This window comes from Nannobrachium achirus (genome assembly GCF_963921795.1).
Source record: "Nannobrachium achirus genome assembly, chromosome: 10".
In the NCBI taxonomy this organism is placed as follows: Eukaryota; Metazoa; Chordata; class Actinopteri; order Myctophiformes; family Myctophidae; genus Nannobrachium; species Nannobrachium achirus.
In genome coordinates this window covers 44,221,481-44,249,317 of record NC_137819.1, presented here as the reverse complement: position 1 = coordinate 44,249,317, position 27,837 = coordinate 44,221,481, and the positions used below count along the sequence as shown (strand labels likewise).

At 43.4% G+C, this 27,837-nt stretch overlaps 1 protein-coding gene across 1 annotated transcript in view; it reads left to right on the top strand.

Annotated features, from left to right (window-relative positions):
• The window catches only part of col16a1 (collagen, type XVI, alpha 1), a 153,210-nt gene that overhangs the window by 57,812 nt on the left and 67,561 nt on the right, over nucleotides 1–27,837 (top strand). Inside the window, exons 7-14 of the mRNA XM_080735516.1 lie at nucleotides 2,943–3,023; nucleotides 6,001–6,066; nucleotides 20,872–20,907; nucleotides 21,004–21,063; nucleotides 23,995–24,027; nucleotides 24,490–24,534; nucleotides 25,131–25,169; nucleotides 26,851–26,913. Of these exons, the coding sequence (XP_080591642.1) occupies nucleotides 2,943–3,023; nucleotides 6,001–6,066; nucleotides 20,872–20,907; nucleotides 21,004–21,063; nucleotides 23,995–24,027; nucleotides 24,490–24,534; nucleotides 25,131–25,169; nucleotides 26,851–26,913 (423 nt within the window). The remainder of the gene's footprint in view (nucleotides 1–2,942; nucleotides 3,024–6,000; nucleotides 6,067–20,871; nucleotides 20,908–21,003; nucleotides 21,064–23,994; nucleotides 24,028–24,489; nucleotides 24,535–25,130; nucleotides 25,170–26,850; nucleotides 26,914–27,837) is intronic.

Sequence of the window (27,837 nt, the reverse complement as noted above, 5' to 3'; positions counted from 1 at the left end):
TTCAGCTTGTAGTGCTCCGCTAATCCAGTTATTACACTGGCTCGGGGCACAGTTCAAAGAAACTTTACCTTTTATGAGTCAGACACACACACACACACACACACACACACACACACACACACACACAGTCAGTCACACACACACACACACACACACACACACACACACACACACACACACACACACACACACACACACACACACACACACACACATACATACGTGCACACACACACAGACATACGTACACATGCACGCATGTGTGCGCACACACACACCTACCAACTGTCCTGTAAAAAGGATGCTTGCAAAAGTTTTGTCTTACACATCTTATATCCTAACAGACATTACTAAATGTAGCAATTATAGCAGAATACAGTACATCCAATAATATACTGTAGAAACAAATGCAGTTCTGGTGCCACTCTTTGCTAAACTACTGAGGAGGTATTCAATTTTAATCCTGCATTATACATGATCTAAATATAATTATACACTATTATGTCCTTTCTACTCATCTGAAACCAATTGTAGCTCAGTTCTCCCACCAAACCACTAATATTCAGGGAATGGCATATAGAGAAAGAGACACCAGAGAACCGTGTGCTACATTATAATTGATCACATTCATGGCACATTGCATTTTAATAATGGCGCGAGGCGTATTCGCTGTGTATTTCCAGTGGGAGACAGAACGATGTGTTAAGTTTGTGAACGAGTGTCCCCTCGAGCGCTGCCTGCAGTCCTCACCACCCCTTGGGTGGAAAAATGACTTCTGTAATGAAACAATTCCATCCTCTTTGTGAGCGAGACGAGAGTACACATAACATAGTCTTGCATGCATTATATCACAGGTTGTCGACGTGATGTTTAGAGCCTCACGGCTTTTCATCAGACCAATTGTCTGAAGAGCTGTGAGGCTCGAAACGTCACGTCCATGGTGTAAACGTTTGGAGCAGGATCCAGTGCAATGGTTCTCAACCTGTGGGTCGGGACCCCCAGAGGGGTCCCCACATTTTTTGGGGGGGGTCCCCAGATGTTTAGCGAAATGTTTTCTCACTCAACAGAAAACAGACCAACATATAGTATAAGTGTATACAGGGTATCTGTAGCCTAGTTCCAGCCCATAGACCTGAGGTGATCTGTAGTGGTTGGTTTAGGGAAAGTCAAAGTGACAAAGTCCCTCCCCTTCAGAAATCGCTCAAACAGGGCACAATGTCAGACTCAAGTGTCAGTTGAGTCTGAAATCAGGCTAGGGTATCTGCACATTTCTAAAGTGACAATTTAAGGACTGTGAAGACCTCTGGTCAAACATTGGTCAAATATTAGAGGCAGAAAATAGCAGTTCTACATTCTCACAATGCCTCGCAACGCGAGGCTTGAGCATGTAGATCGGCTATTTTCACAATGGAATAGATCGAGTCAAACTAAATGTAATTCCAACTCCTACAATTCCAAGTGCTTGAGTAGGGTGTTCAAATATGATTATTGTGGGGGTCGCAACCTGAAAAAAGTTGAGAACCACTGATCCAGTGTGCAGACCTTACTTTTCTTTACAAAAGGGGGTGGGGCCCAGCCAGAGGCTATGGCTATTTGGGGGTCCTTGACTTGGAAGGAATTGGGAACCCCTGCATTAGATTGTACAACCTCATAACTTTGTGTGTACAGTACACTGCACACATAATCACAGGACAATACTGTATGTGTGTGTGTGCGGGTGTGTGCGCACATACAATCGCAGACTATACAGTGTGTGCGTGCGTGCCCACAGGCTGTGCTCCTGCAGCAGTCTAGTTCAGGCCTGATTAAAAAGAGAGCATGCTACCAGGGAGATTGGGGGTGCCCTGAGCTGGGCCCATTAGCAGTGAATAGATCCCGTAATCCAGACACTTAGCTTGACGATCAATTAACTGGCCTAGTTAGAAGGAAGCCCGGCTCTTTGCAGAGGGCCTAGCTGGAGAATTAGGAAACACGTGGAACCACACGCACATGCACACGCACGCACACACGTCTCCTTAATGTGTATGAATGGACTTGCCGTGCTGTTTGTTCTTGGTTAAGGCGTCGGGGTTGTGCAGGGTAAAGTTCCTGCCAGCTGCCTTAGAGATAGGGGTTTGATTCCTCTGCGGTGCCTTTGGCTTGGCTGGGTGTGACGTCAAACGCAATTCGTTCAGTGTTCTCTGTACGCTGCTCTAGCGACTCCTACTGGTTGGTCAGGAGTAGGGTTGGGACCTTTTAGGATTTTAAGGATTCCGATTCCTTAGCAGTTCCCTTCAACGAATCCTATTTATTGGGAGTTCCAAATGGACACTTACAGGTCTGTAACTTTGAGACATACAGGTCGGTAACTCTGAGAGTGTACAAATGGAACCAGTTTACAGTTTAGGCATTTAGCAGACGCTTTTAATCCAAAGCGACTTACAATAAGCAGATAATACATCACGATAATAAGCAAGATAAAATGTCAGAACATCAACAAAATAACAAATGCATAGGAATATCAGTCTATATATAAAAAAAAAATGCTAACTAGCTTCATGTATGGTCATTGAGTGTTTCAGTAGTGCTATGGGTTTAGGTGGAGTCTGAAGAGGTGAGTCTTCAGCCCACGGCGGAAGCTATGGAGTGAGTCTGTTGTTCTAAGTGCGACAGGGAGTTTATTCCACAGTTTGGGGGCCAGGAACCAAATGGTATGTGTGCATTTGGTTCCATTTGTATGCTCTCAGAGTTAATCAACTTTGAAATTGCACTATAAATCAAGTGTGGCATCTCCAAAACAAATTCCTTAATATAATGGTTCTAGATCTACTGTGGGGTAGGGGTTTAGCAGTGACAGAGACTATATGGGGGAATTTGTGATGACTAAAATTAGGAGAAAACAACAATTGGTCTAGACTAGAGAGCTGACATGTGAAAATACTCTTTCTCTCTCTCTTCCTCAGGTGGATATCCAGCAGGTGATGCTGTATTGTGACCCCTCTCTGGCCATTCAGGAGGCCTGCTGTGAGATACCTGGAGCTCGGGTAAGAATGACAATTACTTTAACTATCTAACATGCTATTAACCCATTAAGACCTGAGGCTGATTCTTCAATTGCCTTCTAAATCAGTAGTTCTCACACTTTTGAGATTTAAAAAAAATGTTCAAAAATAGCAGATGTACAAGCTCGCAGTGTGACACGAAGTGGCACGCTGTGAGCTTGTACATCTGCTATTTTTGAAAAGCCAACTCTAAAATCTAAAATGACACAGATTCTTTCTCGGTTATCTACCAGTACTCCTACTAACACTACAATGAAACCTCTAATTCTACTATACTACTACTGCTTCTGATACTGAATAATAATGTCTCAACCACTTGAACCGTGTATACTTTGTTGACCCGGGGTCCCCCAGGACTCAATACTTCGACCACTCCTTCTTACTTTCTACACCAAATCCATGTCGGTCGACACATTTTGACAAATGTTTGCCTGTTATGGCATGGCCAGAATGGAGACGCTAGGGTTAATGTAGCCTAGGGTCCCTTCACTTTTCGGGGTTTGATCCGGTCGGCAGCGGAAACCACTCTACGTCATGTTGTAGTCCTAGACGGACTACACTTTTGCCGGAACTATCAAACCTGAAACAGTTTTAACCCAAAATAATTCTCCTGTGCTCAAGGACATACTTTTGGGGCCTACCTAATAAACCCCTTTGATGCAGTGTAGTTTTGCTTTTGGAAAATTCGTTTGGCATATTCATTTTTTAGTCCAACTCGTAGCAACTGGCAAGAGTACACTAGGCTACTCGAGTATTTTAATAGGGATTGCGGAAACAAAAGGGTGTGAACCGAAACAAAGCGACGCCACTTCTTCTGCTTGTGGTTTCCGCCTAGACCGGATCAAACGGCCGTTGTAAACGAACACAAGGCTTTCCCCTGAGAAAGCCTGGTGACGCGAGGTTAGGGTTAATGTGGTTCATTTGTATAGCATCGTTACAGCAGGGGTGCGAGCATAACTCAAACTCATTTCAACATTGTTTAACTTCTTACCGGGTGCACGGTCGGGACACGTAACTATACAAGAAATCTCAAAGAGAACACCAGCACTCTCGGACAAGTCCATTTAAGGCACTTTTTATTTTAAATTTAGTTGGTCAGGGTAAGCTTGCAGAGCAGCAGAAACCAAACGGACGCGTTTCGGCGTGAAGCCTTCTTCAGCATTTGTATAGCAACAATCACAGTACACAGCTCAAAGTGCTTTACAATATGGACATGAAAATAATGGTGGTCAAACCAAGGACTAAACCAAAATTGACAGTTTTGAAGCAGCTTTACACGCTCAACACGAGCCAGGGATGAGCGGGCCATTGAACAATATTGCCTCTGCCAAACTCCTCTCTGCTAGTGGTGTCTTTGATCCATCCGCTTCACTGTATGGTACCTGTTATTCAACTCAGGCTCCCCACAAAAAAAAAACAGACTTATTACGTGGGCTTACCGCCATAGTCTTCCGAGGCACGGATTTACTGTGTCAACAAATTGACTCGGCCTTAATTCCATTGTGTGCAATTACAGTATGTCGCTGCAGTTCTGCTTTACCGTTATCGTTTGTTCCCATAAAACGTGACTAAAAGCCCAAATGAAAGGACTGAATTACAACCGCTCTCGCTCAGAGGTGGAGAAACTCTCTTTTTACACCTCTGAAAAAGAGAACCCCCCAACCTCCTTTCTCTCCATTTCCCTCCCTTTCCCTTTTCTCCATTTGTTTTCCTCTCTTTCTGTCGGTCTTCATCTCCATCTTTGGCTATGTGTATTTTATTTTTCCTTTTCTGGTGCGACTATTTTTGTCAGTGCCGTTTGTCTTTAGGCGTCAGACAAAAGAAAGGCTGATCAAATGAGAGCAGAATCATTGAGGTGAAAACAACATACAGTAGCGTGTGTTTTTGCCCCACACATACACACACACACACACACACACACACACACACACACACACACACACACACACACACACACACACACACACACACACACACACACACACACACACACACACACACACACACACACAAACAAAAGGAGAGCAAGTGATTGCTCACATATGGAAAGATGAGAGCACAGCCAGTACCCGGATTTATTTTAGAGCCCAGCGTATTTTTTGCCAACTTTTCTTATGTATTTTCCACTTTGGCTGTGTTGGTGGGCATGTGTGTGAGTGCGTGCGTGCATGCATGCATGCATGCACACGTGTCAATGTCTGTGTGCATTAGTGGTTTCTCTGAATAGTCGACTATCAAAACCACCAGTCAACATTTTGCGGTTTTGTGGTTTTAGCATCAATGATTAATTCAATAGAAATTCCATTTGTACATTTTATGCAACATTCGGACATTTGTGTATATTGATGAGTTTACTACAGTAGTTTCACAGAATGATATCAAAAGTTTGGTTTTGTATTTCAAACTGTTCGAGTATGTGATCATAGCACATCTTAGTAGGCTATTGTAGGCAGATAATGGACCATTCCAGACCTGATGAGAGTCTCCTGGTTCGTTGGCTCCAGGGCTTGTGCGCTGCCGGGCTACCCAAGAGCTGCATTTTAAATTTAGAACAGGAAGAGTGTGTGTGTGCGTGCGTGCGTGCGTGCGTGCGTGCGTGTGTGTGTGTGCGCGCGCGCACACATGCGTGCGTGCGTACGTGCGTGCGAGATGAGGATTTTGCCACACACATGCATTACATTGCTTACACACACTCAAATGTACAGCTTTTATCCACTCGAACCCTGAACATTTGATGAAAATAGGTCAAAAAACGCATTGTATTGTGAGTTTGGTGATACGCTATTTTCCACCAAGATATTTAGTGTAGAATGAAAATGCAAGAATCATTCAAGTATAGGGTTTTTGTGGTTAATGCGTGGCTGGCTATTTCTCTTCTCAGGTGTTCACACACGCACGGTTGCACGCGCACGCACACACACAATGTAATAAATGTTCTCTGTCGACTGTGTGTTCGCAGTGTCCACCAGATGCCCCGAAAAGTCGTCGTGCTGCTGAGAATGACCTGGTGGAGATCTTTAACCAGGTAATCAGACACACACAGTACACACTCCTCCATTCTCCTGGACACACTCATTTCCTCCAGTCATTTACAACCACATTGGCAAGCAAAACAGGCCAATGGCGGATGGCGGAAAATTTGCCAGGGGCCCTCCACTGTCTATGTGACGTCACTTCGATGACTTTACACCACACATGGTTCCCATCACATGCACACACACTCGCAAGCACACACACACATTTGGCTAGAGAACACAGTCTTCCTGGGAGTCCGGGACGTCTGGACTAGTAGCAAACATTTCTTGGTAGCAGGAGGGAAGGAGCTTGATATGTACCAAACGGCCTACTCCACTCCCTTGATTGTCTGTCTCATGAAAACATGTTTTCTCGTTTACTCCAGTCCCCTTAGTGTGCCTTGAGCTTCCCACGACCTCACTTCAGTGGTTCCTCGTGATTGTTCAAAGCATCCGCTGGCGACAGGGCGCGTGAAAAACACTTCCCCACATTTGAACGCCGTCTTATCGCCGTACGGAATTGCTACACGAGATTGTTTCATTATAACCTAAAAGCTATTTATTTTCATACCCCACCACCACCACCACCACTCGTTCTATCATTCATATTAATGGGATCCATATCCAATTATCTATTCATTAGGCCTGGTGTTTGTCTTGTGGAGAGGCTGGTGTTAACTCTGGAGATCTTCAGAACAGAGTAATCAATTCCAGAGATGGCTCCAGCACGACACAGCTGCAATAACTTATGCATGCCAGCTCTCTCTTACTCTCTCTCTCTCTGTCTCTCTCTGTCTTTCTGTTTGTGTCTCGTGTCTCTGTCTCTGTCTCTCTCTCTCTCTCTCTCTCTCTCTCTCTCTCTCTCTCTCTCGTTTCTCTGACATTCCTTCCTTCTCCCTGTATCTTTATCTTACTTGCTGTTTTCTCTCATCGCTTTCTAGCTCTTTCTCATTTTTTATTGTCCCCACCTCCCCAACCCCACTCCTTCAATCTCCATTCTTTATCTCTCTGCCTGTGTCTGTTCATGTTGTGTGTGTGTGTGTGTGTGTGTGTGTGTGTGTGTGTGTGTGTGTGTGTGTGTGTGTGTGTGTGTGTGTGTGTGTGTGTGTGTGTGTGTGTGTGTGTGTGTGTGTGTGTGTGTGTGTGTGTGTGTGTCACTTTCTCTGTCACCCTGTCTCTGTCTGTCTGTCTGTCTGCCCCCCCTCCCCTCTCTCTCTTTGATAACCTTATATGGTACAATGTGGAGGGCCTGGCATTGTTACCAACATCTTCATTCTCACTGAGTCACAGATGTGCAATGGCCACGACTGCAGAGGCTGCTTTTACAAGCTAGCACAGCACTTGGGTTACAAAGCACAGACCCCTCTCTCTCTCTCTCTCTCTCTCTCTCTCTCTCTCTCTCTCTCTCTCTCTCTCTCTCTCTCTCTCTCTCTCTCTCTCTCTCTCTCTCTCTCTCGTCACACACACACACACTGGACTACATATTTTATGGCCTGTGTATTGCCTACAGTATCTGTACAGTACATATGCTATGAGGTCTATGACCCCTGTATGCACGCCAGATGTTACCAAGTCATAGCACTGTTTCCATTAAGACAAATCCTCCCTGACTGGCAGTTAGGTGACCTCAGCGGAAGTGGAATGTCATGCGTGTGTGTACGTGGAGCACTGTATGCTTGCACAGCATGTCTCGTCTGCCGCTGACTGCTGCGTCGGGAATGCCGATCAGGCCAGGGTCAAACAATAATGACAGAATCTTTTGCTATAGCTTGTTTTTTTTGCTTAGGTGGGCTGGGAGGCGAATGTGTGAGCAGATTGCCTGATAGAACACGGAAACGATATTTGCAGAAATGTTTTAAGGAAATCCCAGGAAAGTTTTATGCATTTCTGCTTACCAGACCTAAACCCCCACCCATCTGTTAGACTCCTCCAGAGAGGAATAAAAAGTGAACGCCGCTACAAAATTATTTGCCACTAATGTTGGCCCATCCGGGTTCGGGCAGACCTACAGTGCCTGTGGGTCTTGTCTCGTGCTTGTTTTACAGGTGTTGTTGCCTTCCAGCCTTACAAAAAGCATGCTCTCGTTTTTATCGTCTAGACTAGTGGTTCTCAAAGTGGATTCCAGGGACTCTGTGGGTTCCTTTATGGGGTTCTAAATTGACCCATACTAGTCTGTAACTCTGGCAGTGTACAAATGGGACCAAATGAACGCTAACGGGTGTATTTGGTTCCATTTGTACACTGTCAGAGTTAAGGGGAGACCTTGAAATTTGAAAGTTTGAGAAACACTAGACCAGACCACTGGTTCTTAGTGTGGGGTTCAGGGACCCCAAGGGGTCAAGGAGGGGGCTCCAGGGGGTCCCCAGCTAAATGATTGATTGTTAGGAGTCAAACGGACCCTTAACTCAGAGCTTGTACAAACCGGGGGTCCTCCTTGGCATTAAGAAAGGTTAATCACTGGTCTAATGTGTCAGTTGGCAGTGCAACAGAAATTTTGTGTTTGACACTTTTTTTCCCATTGTCTCCATAGTGTAGGGAATAAAAATGTCTTTCATACACAGAAATGTGTGTATGACACTCTCCATTTCGTAGAGAATCTAAATCTTGTGTAGGGAGTCTAGAGCAGTGGCAAGAATGGCTGTTAACGCATTGACTGGAAGGCATTAAACCTTTTCAGTGTTTTTACCTTATTTTCGCCAGCAACTAGAACACACTATGTGGCCAAGATGTAAACAAGATAAGCACATGGCCGGATGGATTCATTATCATTTGCAGTCATCCATTCTTTAGTTAGGGTCCATAGAAAGAAGCTTGCTGTTTTGACCAAAAAAACGCATCTGGGAAAGGAATCTGAGATAAATGCACTTCTCTAAATCCACTAACCTGGAAGGGAATGAGGTCAAAAAGTTTGGGATGACGTCATGTCTGGTTGTATTCTGGGCCGACTTCAAGCACACTCGAGCAAGGACTCACTTCAACAAGCCAGGGCGTCTGATGCCTGTAGGATGACGCCCTCAGGAAGACACAGTGTTGTCGAAAGCAGTCAGCATCTTCGGCGTTTTATTGTTTTTAAATATGTGTAGCCCGTCTTATAATATTTAGGCTGTTTAAAGTGAGTCCTTGTTTGAGTGTGCTTGAAGTTTTCCCTTTGACGGGACGACCCCTCTTCATCTTACTATGATAATGGGTACTGCACTAAGATCGACAAATCTTTGAATTTCCCAGTCTTTGAAATTGATTAGACACGATTTAGCACGATTTTGAAAACGAATATCACCAGCATCTGTGGGCTAGGACTCTCCCAGCATCGGGTCCAAGAATCTGGCGGTGGTCGGTGCTCCTTAGAACACTGCAGGATTTATTCTCCTCGCTCCATCCTTAACTCTCCCTCTCTGTCTTTTTATTGGACATTCACACTGTCCTGTACAACTATTTTCCACTCTGCTCTCCACAGTCCTCCCTCCTTCTTCTACCCATCTCTTCAGGCACGTGCACACATAGACATCAAAGGGGGCTTGAGCCCTTGCCCTTTTATACGTGCTAAAAAGTGCTCTCTCCAGATCATGAATGCAGTTTTTACTTGGGTGAAAGAAATGCAAATGCCCTCTTTCCATGCCATACCTGAAGGCAGCATTCAAGAGAATTTCCTTGTCCAAACTCTCCTGAACTTGAATGCAGCATCTTATGTTGAAAGAATTGGCCTCTCTGTGTAGAGATCCATGCCATTACGCCACATCTCCAGTATTGACTTGATTATGCTTAGTTCAGTGTGGTATCAAACACCGAAAATAGCCGACCTCCAAGCTCACAACGTGTTGCTCTTAAAGGAAAATTCCAGAATAAAACATATTAATCCTTAATCAGCCTTTTATCACGTATGTACATACCTGGTATGATGGATTTTTATCATAGTCCTTCCAGTTTTTACTTTTTACCTAACATTACAAATAAATGTTAGGTAAAAAGTACCTCATGAAAGACACGTTTCTGTGGTCATGAGGTACTTTTTACCTAACGTTTATTTGGTGAGGCATTGCAGAATGTCTTGAGGAAAATATGATTATTTTGTGATTATATTGTAGCCTACATTGTTTACAAATAATAATACACGTCAAAGTTATTTTATAAGTAATTCCATAAATAAATAATAAATAAAATCGAAGAAATGTATTGAGGAAAAAATAAAATAAATAAAGGTAATAGAATTACCTTATGACTACAGGAAGAACGTTAAAATGCTTTGTTATGAATCCTTCTCAGTCATATTACTAGATTCTAGCGATCAATAGACTAACTAGATTATATTCTTCTGCTTTCTTATTTTTTATATATATACCACGATGCCTTGTTGTGTACATACTGGCTGTAATAACTCCAGGAGAAAGCTTTCTTTTGCGCTAAAGAAAAAGCTAAAGGAAACGCGGTAATCACGCGAGACGCGAGACTTCATTCTTCTTCTGTGAGTACTATTGGGATCATGTCAACAACGGCCATTTCCCTCAACCCGCGATAAAACAGTGGATTACTGGCTCTCTTGGAACTATAAATAGCAGATTTATGAAGAAAAAAGTAACTTTGCAGCAGTGAAAATTAGCGCTTTGGGAGAACCACAATTGACCGCCGTTTTGGCTGTGGGAGAGAGATCTGAGGAGTCCAGGAGAAGTAAAAACTGGAAGGACTATGATAAAAATCCATCATACCAGGTATGTACATACGTGATAAAAGGCTGATTAAGGATTAATATGTTTTATTCTGGAATTTTCCTTTAAGCCCCTTTTCCACAGGCCCAACACCACACCACTCCACACCACACCGCCCACTTGTGCCAGGTTTTCCACTACAAGGACCTGGGTAGAGTGGTGTGAAAGTGGTACTAAACGTGGTACTAAAAAGTATCCAATCTAGAGTAGGTCTGAGCTAGGCCAAACACTTCATAATGACTGATCACTCACTGACTTTTCATTTAGACCACCAGGATATAGTTGTAATACATGATAATAGATTATATTGTGTTATAACTGCTATTATAATCTATATTATAGTATATTATAGTTATCATAGTAATACATTAATACTTTATAGTGTATTATTATTTAGGATAGTTGTAATACAAATTTATATTGTATTATAATCACAGTTAAAAGGGTCAATTTGTTTCTTACAGATAGGGGTACTTTTGTGTAATGGAAAATGTAGATATTTTAAGTGGTGCGGTGTGGTGTGGTGTAGTGTAGTGTGGTGTGGTGCTAAAGCTGCAGTCGAAAAGGGGCTTTAGAGGTCTGCTATTTTCGATATTCTCACCAACAGGTCCTTTTAGGAATTTCAGCCCATGCCTCTCTAACTTTCTCTGCACGACCCTGCATCTCTTACTGGTGACCTTTTATTTGTTGTTGGCACTCGGCAGGGAACACTCATTGCGTTTTTCTCTTTCTTTCTCCCTTCTTTCTTCTCTTTTTCCATCCCTCCATTGGCCCAAGGGCTTGTTTCTGTATGAGGAACAACAGCCCTTGTTCTCCCCTCCTTCCTCCAGTCTTCACTTTCATCTCCTCTCCTCCGTTTTCTTCCTGTTTCTTCTTTTGACAGAGGATAACATCTGTTAATGACCTGCGTGTGAAATCAACATGGCCCTTATTTTCCCTCTTTGTTTTCATGCTGATGCAATGAGATAGGTGCAGCAAAGCGGTTCAAGGGGCTTCACTTTGATAAAGATGTTACGTGACGTTAATGCTGCGGAGACTTAACAAACGCAAGTAAGAGGTCTGTCCCCCAGGGAGGACTTTAAAGAGAGTTGAGTTCACCATATTTGAATAAGACTTGGAACTATATTTGCTGTGAGCCTATTAGTGCATATCACTGCGTACTAAATGCTTAAAGCTGGGGGGGCAACTTCAGATATAGACAAAATACGAAAGAAAAAAAAAGAAAGAGAAAGAAATGTCTTAACCACTTAGTTTAGTCAGGAACACTGACGTCAAAGTAGATTTAACCATTGTAATAAATGCAATACTGTTAAACTTGGTGTTAAAGGCTCCGCTAGGCAAAATCAGGCAACATTAAGCAAAACCCCTCATAGCAGGGATACAATAGTAGTACAATAGCAATACATTGACATATTAGCTTGAATCATCAGACATAAAGTCACAAGTATTTGAGCCTATGCCAGGCTCTGATCAAAAGGTGGAGGCTGGGGCGGAGGAAGCAGCTAAGCAGCAGTGGATGCGAAGCCTCGGATCCAAGACAAGCAGAGCTATAGTGAATGCAAGTCGTTTTTAAAGGAGCCTCCTTTTACTCAGCGTGAGCTCTGATTGGAGTGGGACAGTGAAGACAGTGTGACGTAATGACCAGCAGATCTGTGAATGAGGAATAGGAAAGGATCTGACTGCTGCTTACAGCTGAGGCGGGCGAGACTCGCGTGTCCTGCATAAATAATAATAATAATAATATCTGGAATTTATATAGCACTTTTCTGAGTACCCACAGTCGCTTTACAAGTGTGAGGGAGGAGGGGGGCTAGAGGGAGAGGGAAGGTAACAGCAACAACTTAAACTAACGCTATGCATAATTTGACCAGCCTCTACATACCAATCTACAAGCATTATGAGCGTGTAGATTAGTTATTTCTTTCCGAATGTGTGCCCCATAATAGGGATGCTAGGGTTCATGTGGTTAGTTCATGTGGCCAGGTTCTTCATAGCTGCTGAAAAAGCAGCTGTCCAGGTATGAAAAGTCACGAGTGGAGGATCTTGCTGGTTTTACATACAGTATACTGTATTGACTGAACTTATATATTGGCCTATAAATGTCTAGCATTCAAAACCAGCTGCAGTATACTTGCAATGCTCTGGAAGCCTATCTCCTGTTAACATTAAATGTATACTGTACTGTACTATTGATATCAGAATCAGCTTTATTGTCACAGCATAGCTTTACAGGTGTAAAAGGTATTCTGGCGGCATGTTTATGTACACAGCTACTGATGCTAATATACTGTTCTAAACATCATGTACTGTACATACCTTCTGCTACACTTGCTGTTTGTATGTACAAATATGTAAAAAATGTCAACCTGTGTCTATTCTGTTTTCTTTTCTCTCCTGGATATATTTCAGAATTAACATTTTTCAGAGGTTGAGTAAGTAAGAGCAGGAGAGAAAATAAAACAGAATAGACATACTGTAGGTTGACATTTTCAACCTCTGAAAAAAGTTAATTCTGAAATATATCCTAGTGTTGGGGAGAGCTTTATTGGAGGGATGGTTTGTGGTTTTAGGGGTGCCACTTAATTTGGAGTTGTTCCTTTTTGCACCACAGCATGGTCTTAAGAGATGGTGTTGCATCATGTGTTATTTAGCATGCTGTCTGGGCTGTCCAAGACAAGTTGACAATTTGAAAACCCAGGGAGGATCAGGTCATGGGCCTGCTGGTGACCTGGAGGTCATGTTAACAGCTTGTTAACAAACTGACAGAGAGAAACGCCTCTGCAGTCTCCTGCAGCCATTTTACTTTTCACTAACCCTCTTTCTCCCTTTCTTTTATTTTGGTCTCCTCTGCCAACAGGAGATTTTTGCATCAAAGGCTCTGGCAGAGAAAGTAAGTCCCACGAGTCACAACACACTCACACACATGCACTCATGCACGCATGCACGCACGAACACACACACAACCTGCATTATTAAAAGGATATGGAGAGAAATTCGCCACGTGTCTCCAGATGGAATCCAATTAAAGAGGCTAAATGTGGGCAAATGGAACCAAAACAAAGAGCTTAATTTGTTTATGCACTTCACAGATTGATGGGACACTTCATGTCCAGTTAGAGGGACATTATCTCTTTATATGTGCTGTCAGTGCATTGTACAGTATGGGGCTAACGCCTAATATCCGACCTACAATCTTGGGACACGTTGTGAGCTTGTGGGTCGGCTATTTTCGGCGTGCAACACCATTGTGCGACAAAGAATAAATGGGGCTTAACTTTCCATTTAGCAGCCAGAAAACGGGGCAGTGTGTTTCTGAAACGCCGCCAAAGTTGTGCTGAAAGGTTTACCAAGCTGATATCTATGGCTGTCACCACCATGATCTATTAGTCGATGATTAACTGTCTTACAAACAATTGCAATTCATTCTTTGGCCTTGAACAAAATAAAATGTAACTTCTTGTGTGCCTTGGCTTTTAGGCTTTGTAATTGCTAAGGGCAGATACGATAAAATAACATACAAAGCTGAATTATACAAAGAACTGACTGCAATGACGGCTACCAATAAACAAAACAGGCCTTATACAGTACTTAGTACGTATTTTATGCAGTGTGTGTGTGGTGTAATGTGACATGTTGTGAGCTTGTAGATCTAATATCTTTGCTATTTAATTTTTTTTTAATTCTCTTATCTAACAGCCCAAAATTGGGGTGCCAGTTTGACTGTTCAGTTCATCCAGCTGTTATTATGTAGATGAATGGAAACCAACTGTACTGGTGTCTGTACAAAATGTGTGAATGAGAAAACTACTACTAACACTTGCTTCCTGGCTTTTAGCTGCTACTCTCAGTGGCCGTGACATTGTCCTTGTTCGCTGGTTTTAAGGCAAAAGTTCGATCAGAATATATGAATCAGGTTGATCTAATGGTGGCCGTATGCACCAGACATACATGGAATTCATCCCTTTTTAACTATACATTACACTATTGATCTAGGCAGACCGTTTTCTGAGCAATTTCAACGAACCTTTGAGAAATCATAGAATTTTCTGCGACGCTCCGACCCCCTCAAAAGACGCACACGGGTGCTGTCGAGTCGGGAGCCACATCAATGACGTGGTGTTTTTCCATCGCCTCCTAAAGACGAGGAAAGATTTGTATTCTTTTTCTGGTTACGTCATCAATGTGGCAGGTAACGTCCGGGCAACCCTGTAAATAAGTGGTGACCCACAGGCTAGCGAACAGTGCCATCAAGTGTCAAAAAAGTGAATAGCTTGTGATACTTGGCGGAACATTCGGTGATAGCTCGGGAAACTTGGGTTAGGCAGACAATGAGTTAATACGTCACCCAGGGAGCAGTTATGGGTTAAGTGCCTTGTTCAGGAACACTTTTACACAGACTGGGCAGCCTGGGGGGGGGGAGGGGTGAACCGACAACCTTCCGATTCCCAGACGGTGCCTCTACCTACTCGGCTACCACCGCCATTTGTTGCATCTATGGACTACACTAATTATCAACAATTAACTGAGACCTATATCATAGGCGCGATGGTGTCCCCTTAACTCCATTACAGGTGATTGGTGGCTTCAGTGTAGAGAGAGGTTAAAACAATGCATGTGGTTAAGTGAAACCCACCTCCGTAACACACACGCACACACTCGACACGCACACACACATGCACACACGCACACAAGCGCGTGCGTGCGTACCGAGTTTGCTGACTGGCTGCAGGCTGATTTACACCTCATTATGCGCTGAGTGTCAGCTGGGAGTTCCTGCTGCCTATTAATTTAGTCATTCACCTACAATAGGGGTTTTCTGTTCACAAATAGCATACAAAACTCCAGGTGCTTCATTATGGTGGTCCTGTGTGTGCTTACTAATGCCGCCTCCTGCCTCCCCTGACTCACTCTCAATGTAGGTTATTACCTGGGTGGAAACGCAAGACACTGCCCTGCCGCTGGAGCGCACACACACACACACACACACACACACACACACACACACACACACACACACACACACACACACACACACACACACACACTCTCTTTCTCTCTCTCCCTCCCTCTCTGCCTATCCATCTCTCTCGTGTCTGTTTGTATCTCTCTCTCCTACATACACATAGCCTTACACACTTTTAGGGACATTGCATTGACTTAATGTCAAGCATGTACCCTAATGCGGCCAATGTCAGTCACACGCACGCACACACACACACACACACACACACACACACACACACACACACACCACACACACACACACACACACACACACACACACACACACACACACACACACACACACACACACACTGTGTGTGCATAAATGCTGCTTCCGTCACCCTTCCTCACACACACATGGATGCATGTCATGCTCACACCATGCACAGGCATGCGTTTGCCTGGCTTATGATTAGATTATTTATGGTTATGGTTGTGGTTATGGTAAGGAGATATGGAACTAATGTGCATTAAGTCAATGCAATGTCTCCAACCTGCATGTGTATACGCGCCGCGCTTGTGTGTGTGTGTGTGTGTGTGTGTGTGTGTGTGTGTGTGTGTGTGTGTGTGAGAGTGTGAGAGTGTGAGTGTGAGTGTGTGTGTGTGTGTGTGTGTGTGTGTGTGTGTGTGTGTGTGTGTGTGTGTGTGTGTGCGTGTGTGTGTGTGTGTGTGTGTGTGTGCGCGCAGGCAGGTGTGTGAATGACATGCCTCTGTAGATTTGTGCGAGTTTCAATTTTCCTTTTGCAAGAACTAAATGGACTGTTCCTCCGTGGTGGGACTTTAATAGTCAAACAAAACATGGTGCAATTTTCCAGGGGATAAGAAAATTAAAAATGGCCTAGTGCAGCAATTGAATTTCACCCGAGGCAGAAACGACAACTCGATGTTACGCAAAGCGACATCAATAGCCGTCCCAAAAAAGGAGGCTATGCATTGACTTTTTTATGCCAGACAAGTGAGCCTATTTGGAATTATCATGCCAGAAAGGCGAGCTCCACAGAAGCCAACCTGTCATAACACATACAGCGAGGGCACTGTTCCCAGGCAGCAATCTGTCATAGTCCATCCAAACAGACTCATAATGTAGGAGTTGGAGAGAAATTTGTGGATGGGACTTCTAAATAGGGATGGGACGATAATCGTTATTATCGTTTATCGTGTTAAAAAACTCTCGTATCGCGGAGATTTAAATCTATCGTGAAATTATCCTCGGTCATGCACTGGGATCAATTCACCTTTTTCAATTCAATGTATTTTTTAAACCCTCTATAATTGGTAAAACGGACTTGGAAATAACATACTTGATATATTCTTCTTTTTTTTCACTCTCTACCAAATCTCTGGTGTTGCGACGCGTTGTGAGCTTGTAGATCTGCTATTTTTTGGCAAATGTTCCACCCCAGGATAATGGATGTTGGAGAAATTTTGATTACCGCGATAATATAGTAAATCACTTCACAAAAATCGTAACATGACATTTTCATTTCGGCCCATTCATACTTCCCTAAGTGGGGTCCAGGGACCCACAGTGGTACTTGATGAGTCACAGGTCTGTAACTCTGTGTTAGTCTAGTCACCCAGGCGAGGGGTGACTAGGTGTAACATCAAATATGGACTTCCCAGTCCCCAAACTTGTATAATTAAGATACAACTGTACACGTTACCTCAGGGTGGGATCATAAAAGCCTTAAATACAAAACAAACCTTTTTCTCACCTAACAAAGTAAACCAAAAATACAGATATCGTACCTAATACAACGTCGTTGTCGGGTGGAAACCTCGTATCTCCAAGTTTCAAAATTGTGCGTTCTTTCGCAAAGTAAAGCCCTGCTTGATCATACAAGGCCGTCGCACAAAAGTAGTGAAAACAGCCGATCTACAAGCACACAACGCCTCGCAGTGCGAGGCGTTGTGTGCTTGTAGATCGGCTGTTTTCACTAGTTTAAATCATTTTAAAATGATAAATGCAAAACGAATGGTTTTGGACATACAAGGTTTTCATCGGACAACGACGATAAACAACTTTAACCCATGTCAATAGCAATTGTAAAAGCAAGACAGAATGCTGCTGTTTGGAGGCTGGCTAGAAGGAAGACACCTGAGTGCTATTGACAGCCAGCTTTATACTGTAGTTGAGCCAATTGTCACAGGGGCCAATCACCCGTTTGAGTCCCCCCACACATTAACCCATTCAGGCCGGGAACACATTTTAGTGTAGTACAGTACATGTACAGTATGTAGCAACATATTTGTTTTTGAAATGTTTGAATAATATTTGACTTTTTTCCCCCAGAAAACTTAGGTTAGGTCACGCGTAACTTAATTCACCAGTGCAACACTGTGCCTCGGAGAACAGGTCTCTGCCAGGCCAGGTTGCCTACAAACTGTGGTCATTGCCTCTTGGAATTGGATCTGAAAAATCAAACTCATACATCTTTTTTCTTTTTTCCTTTTTTTCAGAATAGGATAATCCTTTATTAGGCTACAGTGTTTGGCAGCAGAGAGTAAAAAAAAAGTAGCCCACACAACAATGAACAATGCAAAAGGTGTGTTTTGAAGAAACTATGGCAGAATATGTAATCGGGCACAAACAGGACCCATAATGACCATCATGATCCAAGGAATCCAGGGAAAAAATATTTTGATTTTACAACCTACGCTTCAAGAGTTATAGGCCAAAACATGAAGTGGGCTGTTGTAGCGCCACCATTGTTTATTGTGTATTGTTTATTTAAGATCCCCATTAGTCACTGCCTCCGCATAATAAATTACAAAATTACAGTGAGATTGAAAATGACAAGCAAAAATAAAATAAGTCATTTAATAACTAAATACACATTCAATTCTTTTTTCTATGGTATTCATCTACCATAGAAAACAAAAAATATATAGTTGTACATTATGTTATGCCTGTAATGTGCACATGTTGGACTCTACAAGGCAGGGGTGTCCTCTTCCCTGAGCCAAGCCTAAACCTGACTGCATACCCAATACCATGAGGAGATTTGAAAAAATTGGGATGGAGGTTCTTCCTTGGCTAAGTGGGAAAGTGCCTGCAAAGTCTCCCAACAATGCTGCATTCATGATATTATGTGTCATTATGTGCAAAACGGCCACCCCATAGACACAATCTGTAGGAGTAATATAAACATATGTTTATAAAAATCGGCCTCCTGGGTGGCGCTAGAACCGGACGAGAAATGTGAGGTTTTAGAATCCCCAGACTAGGGTATCGTATAAGCATGAAGCAGCAAAGGCAGGGCCACATAGCGCATAGTGTATCTGCAATTCTGCATGCTGACACAAATTGGACTTGGGGTGGCAGTCTCAACATACTGTAGCCATATACTGTAGATCAGTGGTTCCCAAACACTGGGTCAGGACCCATTTGTGGGTGGCAGACACATTTTTATGGGTCCCAGAATGTTTTGTTTACTACATTTTGTTTTTAATTATTATTATTTCAAAAGATTAAAAACAAATAAAATAATAATTAATGATTACAATGTTTAATTGAATTAATAGATACATAAAAAAAAAATCCATAAGTTAGAAAACAAATGTTTAAGAAGTAGTGAAAATAGGCTATTTTCACTAGTTTGGGTAAACGACTACAGTAATATCTCTTGTGGGTGACGGGCTAAAACGTTTGTGAACCACTGCTGTAGATACATGGACACGCATGCATGGTGTGCTTGTGGCCACAGGCACGACTCGGAAAAACTGACTTGACATTGTGCCTCTGTGAGGCGAGCCAGCCATTGATAGACCGGGGCTTTACTATAGGAAAAAACAGAGGTGTGGGAAAAAACAGAGGGGGTTGGGTGGGGTGCGGGGGTCCCCTTTGTCACAGTTTCTGCCCCACTCTGTTAGCACATCGATAATGTGCTATAACTTCCTGGCGGGTGAAAGCGAAGCCAGCAGGAATAGTGGGTGGTTGATTCAGCGTTAATTGCTGGCTTCCAGTAAAAGCTACCTATAAGGGGTTATTCTTTAGTGTGTGTGTGTGTGTGTGTGTGTGTGTGTGTGTGTGTGTGCGTGTGCGTGTGCGTGTGCGTGTGCGTGTGCGTGTGTGTGTGTGTGTGTGTGTGTGTGTGTGCGTGCGCGCGTACATGTACTATATGTCTGTCCTCCTGTCGAGAACGGCAGCTGGTTCGCACACTACAGTGCAGCGGGGAGTCGGACATTGCTATTGATTTCTCTCTCCCACGGGAGGCGTGTGTGTGTGTGTGTGTGTGTGTGTGTGTGTGTGTGTGTGTGTGTGTGTGTGTGTGTGTGTGTGTGTGTGTGTGTGTGTGTGTGTGTGTGTGTGTGTGTGTGTGTGTGTGTGTGTGTGTGTGTGTGTGTGTGTGTGTGCGCGCGTGTGCGTTTGCGTGTGTGTGTTTGCTTGTACATTATGTTTGTGATTGTATATGTGACCGCAGGTGAATCTCAGACACGTTTTTTTACCCAACCTCCCCTCCTTCACAAACAGCATGTAGAGATCACAGTTCAGTTGGTATAACAGTGCCACTCTATGGCAGGCAGAGGAACTACAACGTGTCATTCAGTTCCTTCATGAACTGGCTATTCATTGGTTGCATTTGTAGTCCTACACCGGCCATGTTGAGGACCAACACAGGAGTTCTGATTGGCATGGAACATTAGTGTATTTTGGATTCATATCAATTTGTGTTTTCAGATATTTCACCACTTGAACTGTCAATACTTAATAAAGTTGACCTTTCACTCTGTACTTAGTCTGCTTTTTTTCTCCTCTACACCAAACCTCTTTGCCAAAAATAGACGATCTACAAGCTCACAACGGCGTTGTGAGCTTGTAGATCGGCTATTTTTGTCTAAAGTTCTCAGAATAAGGACTTTAGGGTTCACGTGGTTAATATAAAAAAGGAGAAAAAAGTTTCAATCACACAAAGATTTGGAGGACCCCCTATAGGCTAGTATCTCTGAAGACCCCCTAGGTGTCCCGGACCCCCTGTTGAAGACCCTTGTCCTAGACAGTGCGTCACACGGATACACTTATTGAATTTACCGTCAATAATGTGTTTGCCTCTCCCTTTCTCCCTCCTTTTCTCTCTTTCTCTCTCTTTCTCTTTCTTTCTCTTTCCGTAGTGTGCTGGTTGTGTTCTTCTCAGTAGAGAACCAAACGTAAGCATCGCTGATGGTTACTCCCACAGCTTTCTGTCTTGCTGTTTTTTCCCGTCAAATGCGGAGCGTCGCTGAGGTTTGTGTTTCTGTTTGCAGCAGGTGAATCTGGGCGGCTACGGCGGACATCCTGGACCGAAAGGGGATAAAGGCGAGCAGGTGAGCCAAGAACATACAGATACTTAAAGGTAGGGTAAGTGATTTCAGTTTCACTTTTCATGTAGATGACAGGCGGGTGCCTTCCTCCAATCATAATCGAGTGGGGACGGGCCTTGGTGTGCCCACTCTATCCTGATTGGAGGAAAACATGTCACCCAACAGTTTTGGTGGAGCAACCCTCACAGGGGATAAGGATGAAGTCCAAATATGGACCAAACACTCTATAATAACTAGTACTATCAGAACATAGACCCATTGTGTTATTATTTGAATTGAATGAAATCACTTACCCTACCTTTATAAGCTTCAATCAGCCTGCAGGCAAATCCCATTAATATTTGGATCTGTTCTTTGCAAGTGATTAGATTTGTGTATTCGGGCATCGTCTGCCTATTCTGCGCTGGCCCTTGCTGTGGCAATGCCATGACCCAACAGGCATTGCAAGCGTGTAGATCCGCGTTTTTTGGGGGCGAGCAACACTGTCATACGGCAATGCTTATGACAGGCTTGTTCAGACCGAGACATATCGTTGTTGTCGGGTGGAAACCTTGTATGTCCAAAACCTTTTTTGTTATTTTAAAAACGATTTAAAATAGTGAAAATAGACCATCTACAAGCACACAACGCCTTGCATCACGAGGCGTTGTGTGCATCTAGAGCTGATATTTTCACTAGTTTTGTGCGACAGTCTTGTATGATGAAGCAGGGCTTTACTTAACAAAAACAAAAAGTACACATTTGAAACTTGGAGATACAAGGTTTTTGCCCGACACTGACGATATTTAGACATCATATTTGGATCACACGGGACACACCTAGGATTGTGGTTCAAAACCAATCTGATTCCAAAACGGATAGGCCAAAAATAGAATTTGGGTTACCAGTCTGAACAATTAGTCATAGATACTCTACATGGACACACAAGTGCATGGACACACATGTGGGTGAGCAGAAGTGTGTGTGTGCGCGTCCGTCCGTGCATGTGTGTGTTCTCAGACTGGTGGAATGCACAACCTCACCATGTGAGTCCAGACATGCTTAGGGCTTCAGTCCACAGTTAAACAAAGAAACACCCAACCACATGCCGATGACACCACTCTAGTGCGGGTATTCCCGAACTTGCCTCTGGCTATGCATTTGCACTTTGCAGCCATATGCTTCAAAACAAACAATCAAAGAAAGAGGAAAACAACACTAAAATACTGTAGGTGATCTACAAGTTTGTAGATATACTATTTTCTCTATTTTCTTACACATTTTAAAATATTTTGCTAATCTTTATGAAGGCCATTATGGAAACTAGAAGCTGGGGCGGCCCAGCGTCTAGTCGGCGACCAGGCCAACTCGCGAACGATGTAAATAGGGAATGAATGCCCCGCCTTTTAATGCAAACCCCATTATACCTGTTGTCATAGGACCCGTTTTGACCATCTGTTTGCTTGTGTCCATTTATGCCCATATATGGAGATATCTGTATCTGTCTGTCTGTCGGCGTCCATTTTATGTCCATATATGGAGATCACTGCAGATATAGTTCTGGGTCCATTTTATGCCCATATATGCCCATATATGGAGATATCTGTCTATTTGCGTCCATTTTATGCCCATATATGGAGATCTCTGTATCTGTCTGTCTGTGTCCCTTTATGCCCGTATATGGAGATATCTGTTTATCTGCGTCCATTTTATGCCCATATATGAGATCTCTGTCACTTTTTGTTTGTTTCTTCTTTAAGCAGAATACACAGCCTGCTTAAATCTGCATCATTCAAGTCATCCTCCCAGTCCCACGCTTTGTTGCTTGTCTTATGTTTGTCTTTGTCTCTTTTCTTTTCTTTTTTGGAGCGGACCCCATGAATGCAAACCCCAATATACCTGTTGTCAAAGGACACGTTTTGACCATCTGTTTGCCTTTGTCCCCACCCTTTAATGCAAACCCCAATATACCTATTGTCATAGGACCCGTTTTAACCATCTGTTTGCCTTTGTCCCCTTATGCCCATATATAGAGATCTCTGCACACACAGTACCGGTTGCGGAAAACTCTGATGTCAGACATCATCTCCGCATTCGGGCATTCATTTTATGCCCATATCTGGAGAACGCGCGTGCCGGTGGGAAGAACGGTTCTCGAGATACGCGGATTACATACATACATACACATTCACAGAGATTTTTTGTTGACTTATGTGGCGTACGTGATGTCAGAGACTTTTATGAAGTGATGTCACAATGAGTCAGCGCTTGTGCAGATTTCCTCCGGAACAGCCTGATGTCAACAATCAGCTCCGCATAAGGAGATTCCGAACGTTTCGCGCCGGTTTCGGAAAACCGCGAGTCGGGTCGGGTCGAGGCCCGGCACTGCACTCCGCGCGGCGGCGGGGAACGCGCGTACCGAATCTGAAGCCGGTGGGATGAACGGTTCTCGAGATACGCGGATTACAAACAAACAGACAGAGATTTGTCGCATTTATAGATAGATAAGTGGTTAGACTTGCACAATAATATTATGAATTGAAATAAAATGGGTTGCATTTGTAGTCCTACACCGGCCACGTTGAGGACCAACACAGTTGTTCTGATTGGCGTAGAACATTAGTTCTGTGCCAATCAGACAAATAGAAACACCTATGTTGGTCCTCAACATGGCCGTTTAGGACAACAAATGCAACCCATGAATAATGTACTTTTTTAATGATTTTGTATGTATTTACTTCATTTTCCTCTCCTTTTCAATTGGCCCCCGTGGCACCCCCTGGTGGCCGCGCTGGGGACGGCGACCCCCACTTTGAACAACATTGGCCTGGTGTAATACAACGCTGGCCCTGTACCAAAATCCCACAGCTAACAAATGTGAAGTCTTTTGCGGCTCATTGATTGTACTTCCCTAATAAGCGATTATTCTTTTTCTCTTGTCTCTATCCATCTCAGGGCGCTGACTGTGCTGGCTCTCATTCAGGTTCAGTAAGTAGATTCTCCATCACGTTGATCACACGAACCACGCACATTAAAACCTGGAGCGTTCAGTTAACTTTGTATATATATATATATATATATATATAATATATATATATATATATATATATCGTCACTGTCGGGCAGAAACCAAGTTTCAAATTTGTAAGTAAAGCCCTGCTTCATCATACAGTCTCACAAAAGTAGTGAAAACAGCAGATCTACAAGCACACAACGCCTCGCACCGTGAGGCGTTGTGTGCTTGTAGATCGGCTGTTTTCACTAGTTTAGTTCATTTTTAAAATGATAAATACAAAACGAACGGTTTTGGATATACAAGGTTTCCACCCGACAACGGCGATATACTTCTTTTTATTATTATCATTTGGCATGCTGCTGGATTTGAGGCAGACTATTTTGGCACTAAGTTCTTGGTCTCACTACATGCCAACCAAGTGTCTCTGACTTTAGTGCACGCAGGGACCCCAGGGCCTGAAGGGCGAGAAAGGCGAGCCGGTGAGTGTCAAATGTTCTGCTTCTCAGGTGCAGCTCCTAAACCTGCACCTGCTGTTTGTACTTGGATCGCTGGCACTGCTGTACAATCCCCCCCGGTTTAGTATTTTAATAAACCCTGTGTGAATGTACTGTAGGTGTGTGTGTGTGTGTGTGTGTGTGTGTGCTGTGTGTGTGTGTGTGTGTGTGTGTGTGTGTGTGTGTGTGTGTGTGTGTGTGTGTGTGTGTGTGTGTGTGTGTGTGTGTGTGTGTGTGTGTGTGCGTGCGTTTTACTGCATGTCATTTGTTTGTATACAGTACATAGTCTTCTGTATACTGCATGCACATGATTATACATTGATATGAGAGTGGGTGTAACAAAAACACGTGCTCTGTGTGTGTGTGTGTGTGTGTGTGTGTGCGTGCGTGCGTGCGTGCGTGCGTGTGCACGTGGGCGTATTCGCGAGCTAATGAGCAGATGGGGGTCCGATGGCCCGGCCGTGCAGGCTGACTGCAGGCTGGTCAATGTGTTACTTAGTATGCTCCGGCGGTGTGGAGGTGATGTCTCTGTAGAGTCAGGTCATTGATCTGGCCTTGTCTTCATTCCATTCTCTCCACAGGCAACCGTGGCTAACTGGGGAGAGGTAACAGGCTACAAGGTGAAGGCAACCAACAACAGAAAGTTTGTGTGTAATAGGGATTGGACGATATGAAAATTTCACATCACGATTATTGTGACAAAAGAAATCGCGATTGACGATATTAGCACGATAATCAAAATCCATTATGCTGGGGCGGAACATTTGCCCAAAAAATAGCCGATCTACAAGTTCACAACGCGCCACGTTGTGACGCGTTGTGACGCGTTGTGACGCGTTGTGAGCTTGTAGATCAGCTATTTTTTGGCAAAGACATTTGATAGACATTGAAAAAAAGACTGTATCGAGTTTGTATATTATAAGTACCTTTTACCAATTATAGAGGGTTTAAGTGGTACCGGATATGCAGCTCGGCAAATAAAAGGTGAATTGATCCCAGTGCATGACGGAGGACGATAACACGATAAATTAAATCTCCGCGATACGATTATCGTGAGTGTTTTTTATCACGATAAACGATAATATCGCGTATCGTCCCATCCCTTGTGTGTAATCATATTGTGTGTGTGCGTGGGCAGACTGGGCACGAGTGCTGGCATGCATGAGTGCGCACAAATGTTTGTGTGCACACTTGTATTTGTGTGTGTGTGTGCGTTGTGTGTATATTTGCATGTGTGTCTGTGATGACCTGAGGAATCGTGAGGATAATAATGTGAACTTACTGTATTATCACGTTCTGACCTCTTCTCGTCTTAACCACTTAAAAACCCAAATCTGTATTGTTTGGGAGAGCTTTCTTAAAACATTGTTGTAAACTTGACGTCAAAAGGCTCTCCTCTGCAATAACAGAAAAGTCTACACCAGTATAGAGCCCTGAGGGACTCCTGTCAACAATATGGGGTTTAAGTGGTTAAGGGCATAAATTAACTATACTGTACATCTTCACTGTCAGGCAGAAACCTTGTATCTCCAACTTTTACATTTGTATGTTTGTTTTCATAAATTAAAGGTGATACACCATGAAATTTAACTTTTCCTATTTTAAAACCTTTTTTTGGGGTCCCACTAGCACATTCTATCCTCACAAAGTCCCATTTCTGACCGTTGTGTCTTTCTCTGGTTTTGAGAAGGCGAAGGTTAAAAGTATCCCACAGGTTCTCAAAAAAAAATCAAAAAGTTTTTTTTGGGGGGGGGGGGGGGGGGGTGGCGCAGTTCAGGCCAAAGGTGGTACTGCAGCTGAAATGCTCTGAGTGCCATTCAAAAATGAGAGAGGCTCTCTATTCAGGAGTGGTAATTTAGCCTCAAACCTTTTGAAAAACGTTTTTGGGACATAAACAATATGACATAAATACTTTTTAAATGCATGGTGTATCACCTTTAAAGCCCACTTCATCATACAAGAGTGTTGAACAAAAGTAGTGAAAATAGCAGATCTACGCTAGGTGTTGTGTGCTTGGAGATCATCTATTTTCACTATTTTAAATATTTTTAATAAAAATAATAACTTTTGGACATACAAGGTTGTGGGACGGGCGTTGCGATCTGGAAATAGCAATCAGCAATCAAACAATCAGCTATTGTTGTTGTGCCATACCCTTAATGGGTGCAATAAGTGTAACTCAGACCTTACTGTGTGTGTCTGTGTGTGTGTCTGTGTGTGTGTGTGTGTGTGTGTGTGTGTGTGTGTGTGTGTGTGTGTGTGTGTGTGTGTGTGTGTGTGTGTGTGTGTGTGTGTGTCCAGGGAGACCAAGGACAAAAAGGAGAGATGGGTCCACAGGGTCTGTCCGGAACACCTGGGAAGGCTGTGAGTGACCTTCTCATCTTCCTCTCTCTCTCTCTCTCTATCTCTCTTCTTCTGACACTTTTGATGAGATAAGATTAACCTTTATTGATCTTTGCTGGGAAATTCAGGGTAATTAGTTGGTGAAACGGTACGTAAATGGTTCTGTGAGATGTGTGAATAAAACACTTCATCCTTTTGAGTGTGAATTGAACCATATAAATGTATTTATTTTTTACGTCAATTAAATGCTGATGAGGTGAAACGACAAACAAATATCACACACACGCGCGCGCACACACACACGTCATGTAAAATACTTCCTTTTACAGGGCTAAGAGTGGGTGTTCTGCAGACTTATACAGTATTACTGTTTAAGCCCCGGCTCCCATTGATATCAATTCTCCACCGTCTCCCCTCCCGCTCTCCCTCGGCGCTAAGTCGACCTAATGCCTGTTAGATTAGGCTAGAGCAACAAAGCCTGCGCAATCAATGCTGCCTCATTGACTGTTCCGTTCGTCTCTCACAGAGGCAGGGGCCTATTCACCATGACTTAAACCTTTTAATCTGCCCCTGTTCAGCCTAGTGATCCTGTAGACGCATGACAAGTTTTACGGGACGAATTATAACGCCAAAACACTCCTGAGATTCACCCCAGGTCTAGGCGTCAGGCTCACGCACACACGCGCGCAGCCGCGCACACACAGGGGCGTCACAAGGGGTAGGAAAGTGGGACTGAGTTACCAGGGCCCAAGAGGGGCCCTGGTAACTTTAGCTATTGAAAAATAGCAGATATACAAGCTATACAAGCTTGTAGATCTGCTATTTTTTTGAAAAGTCGTGAAAATGTGTGCAAATCTTTGAATATATGTATTTTTTAAGCAGACATTTGTAACTCAAATTTTGCTTCCGGGGGGGGGGGGTCCCTGGAACTAAATATTTTGAGAT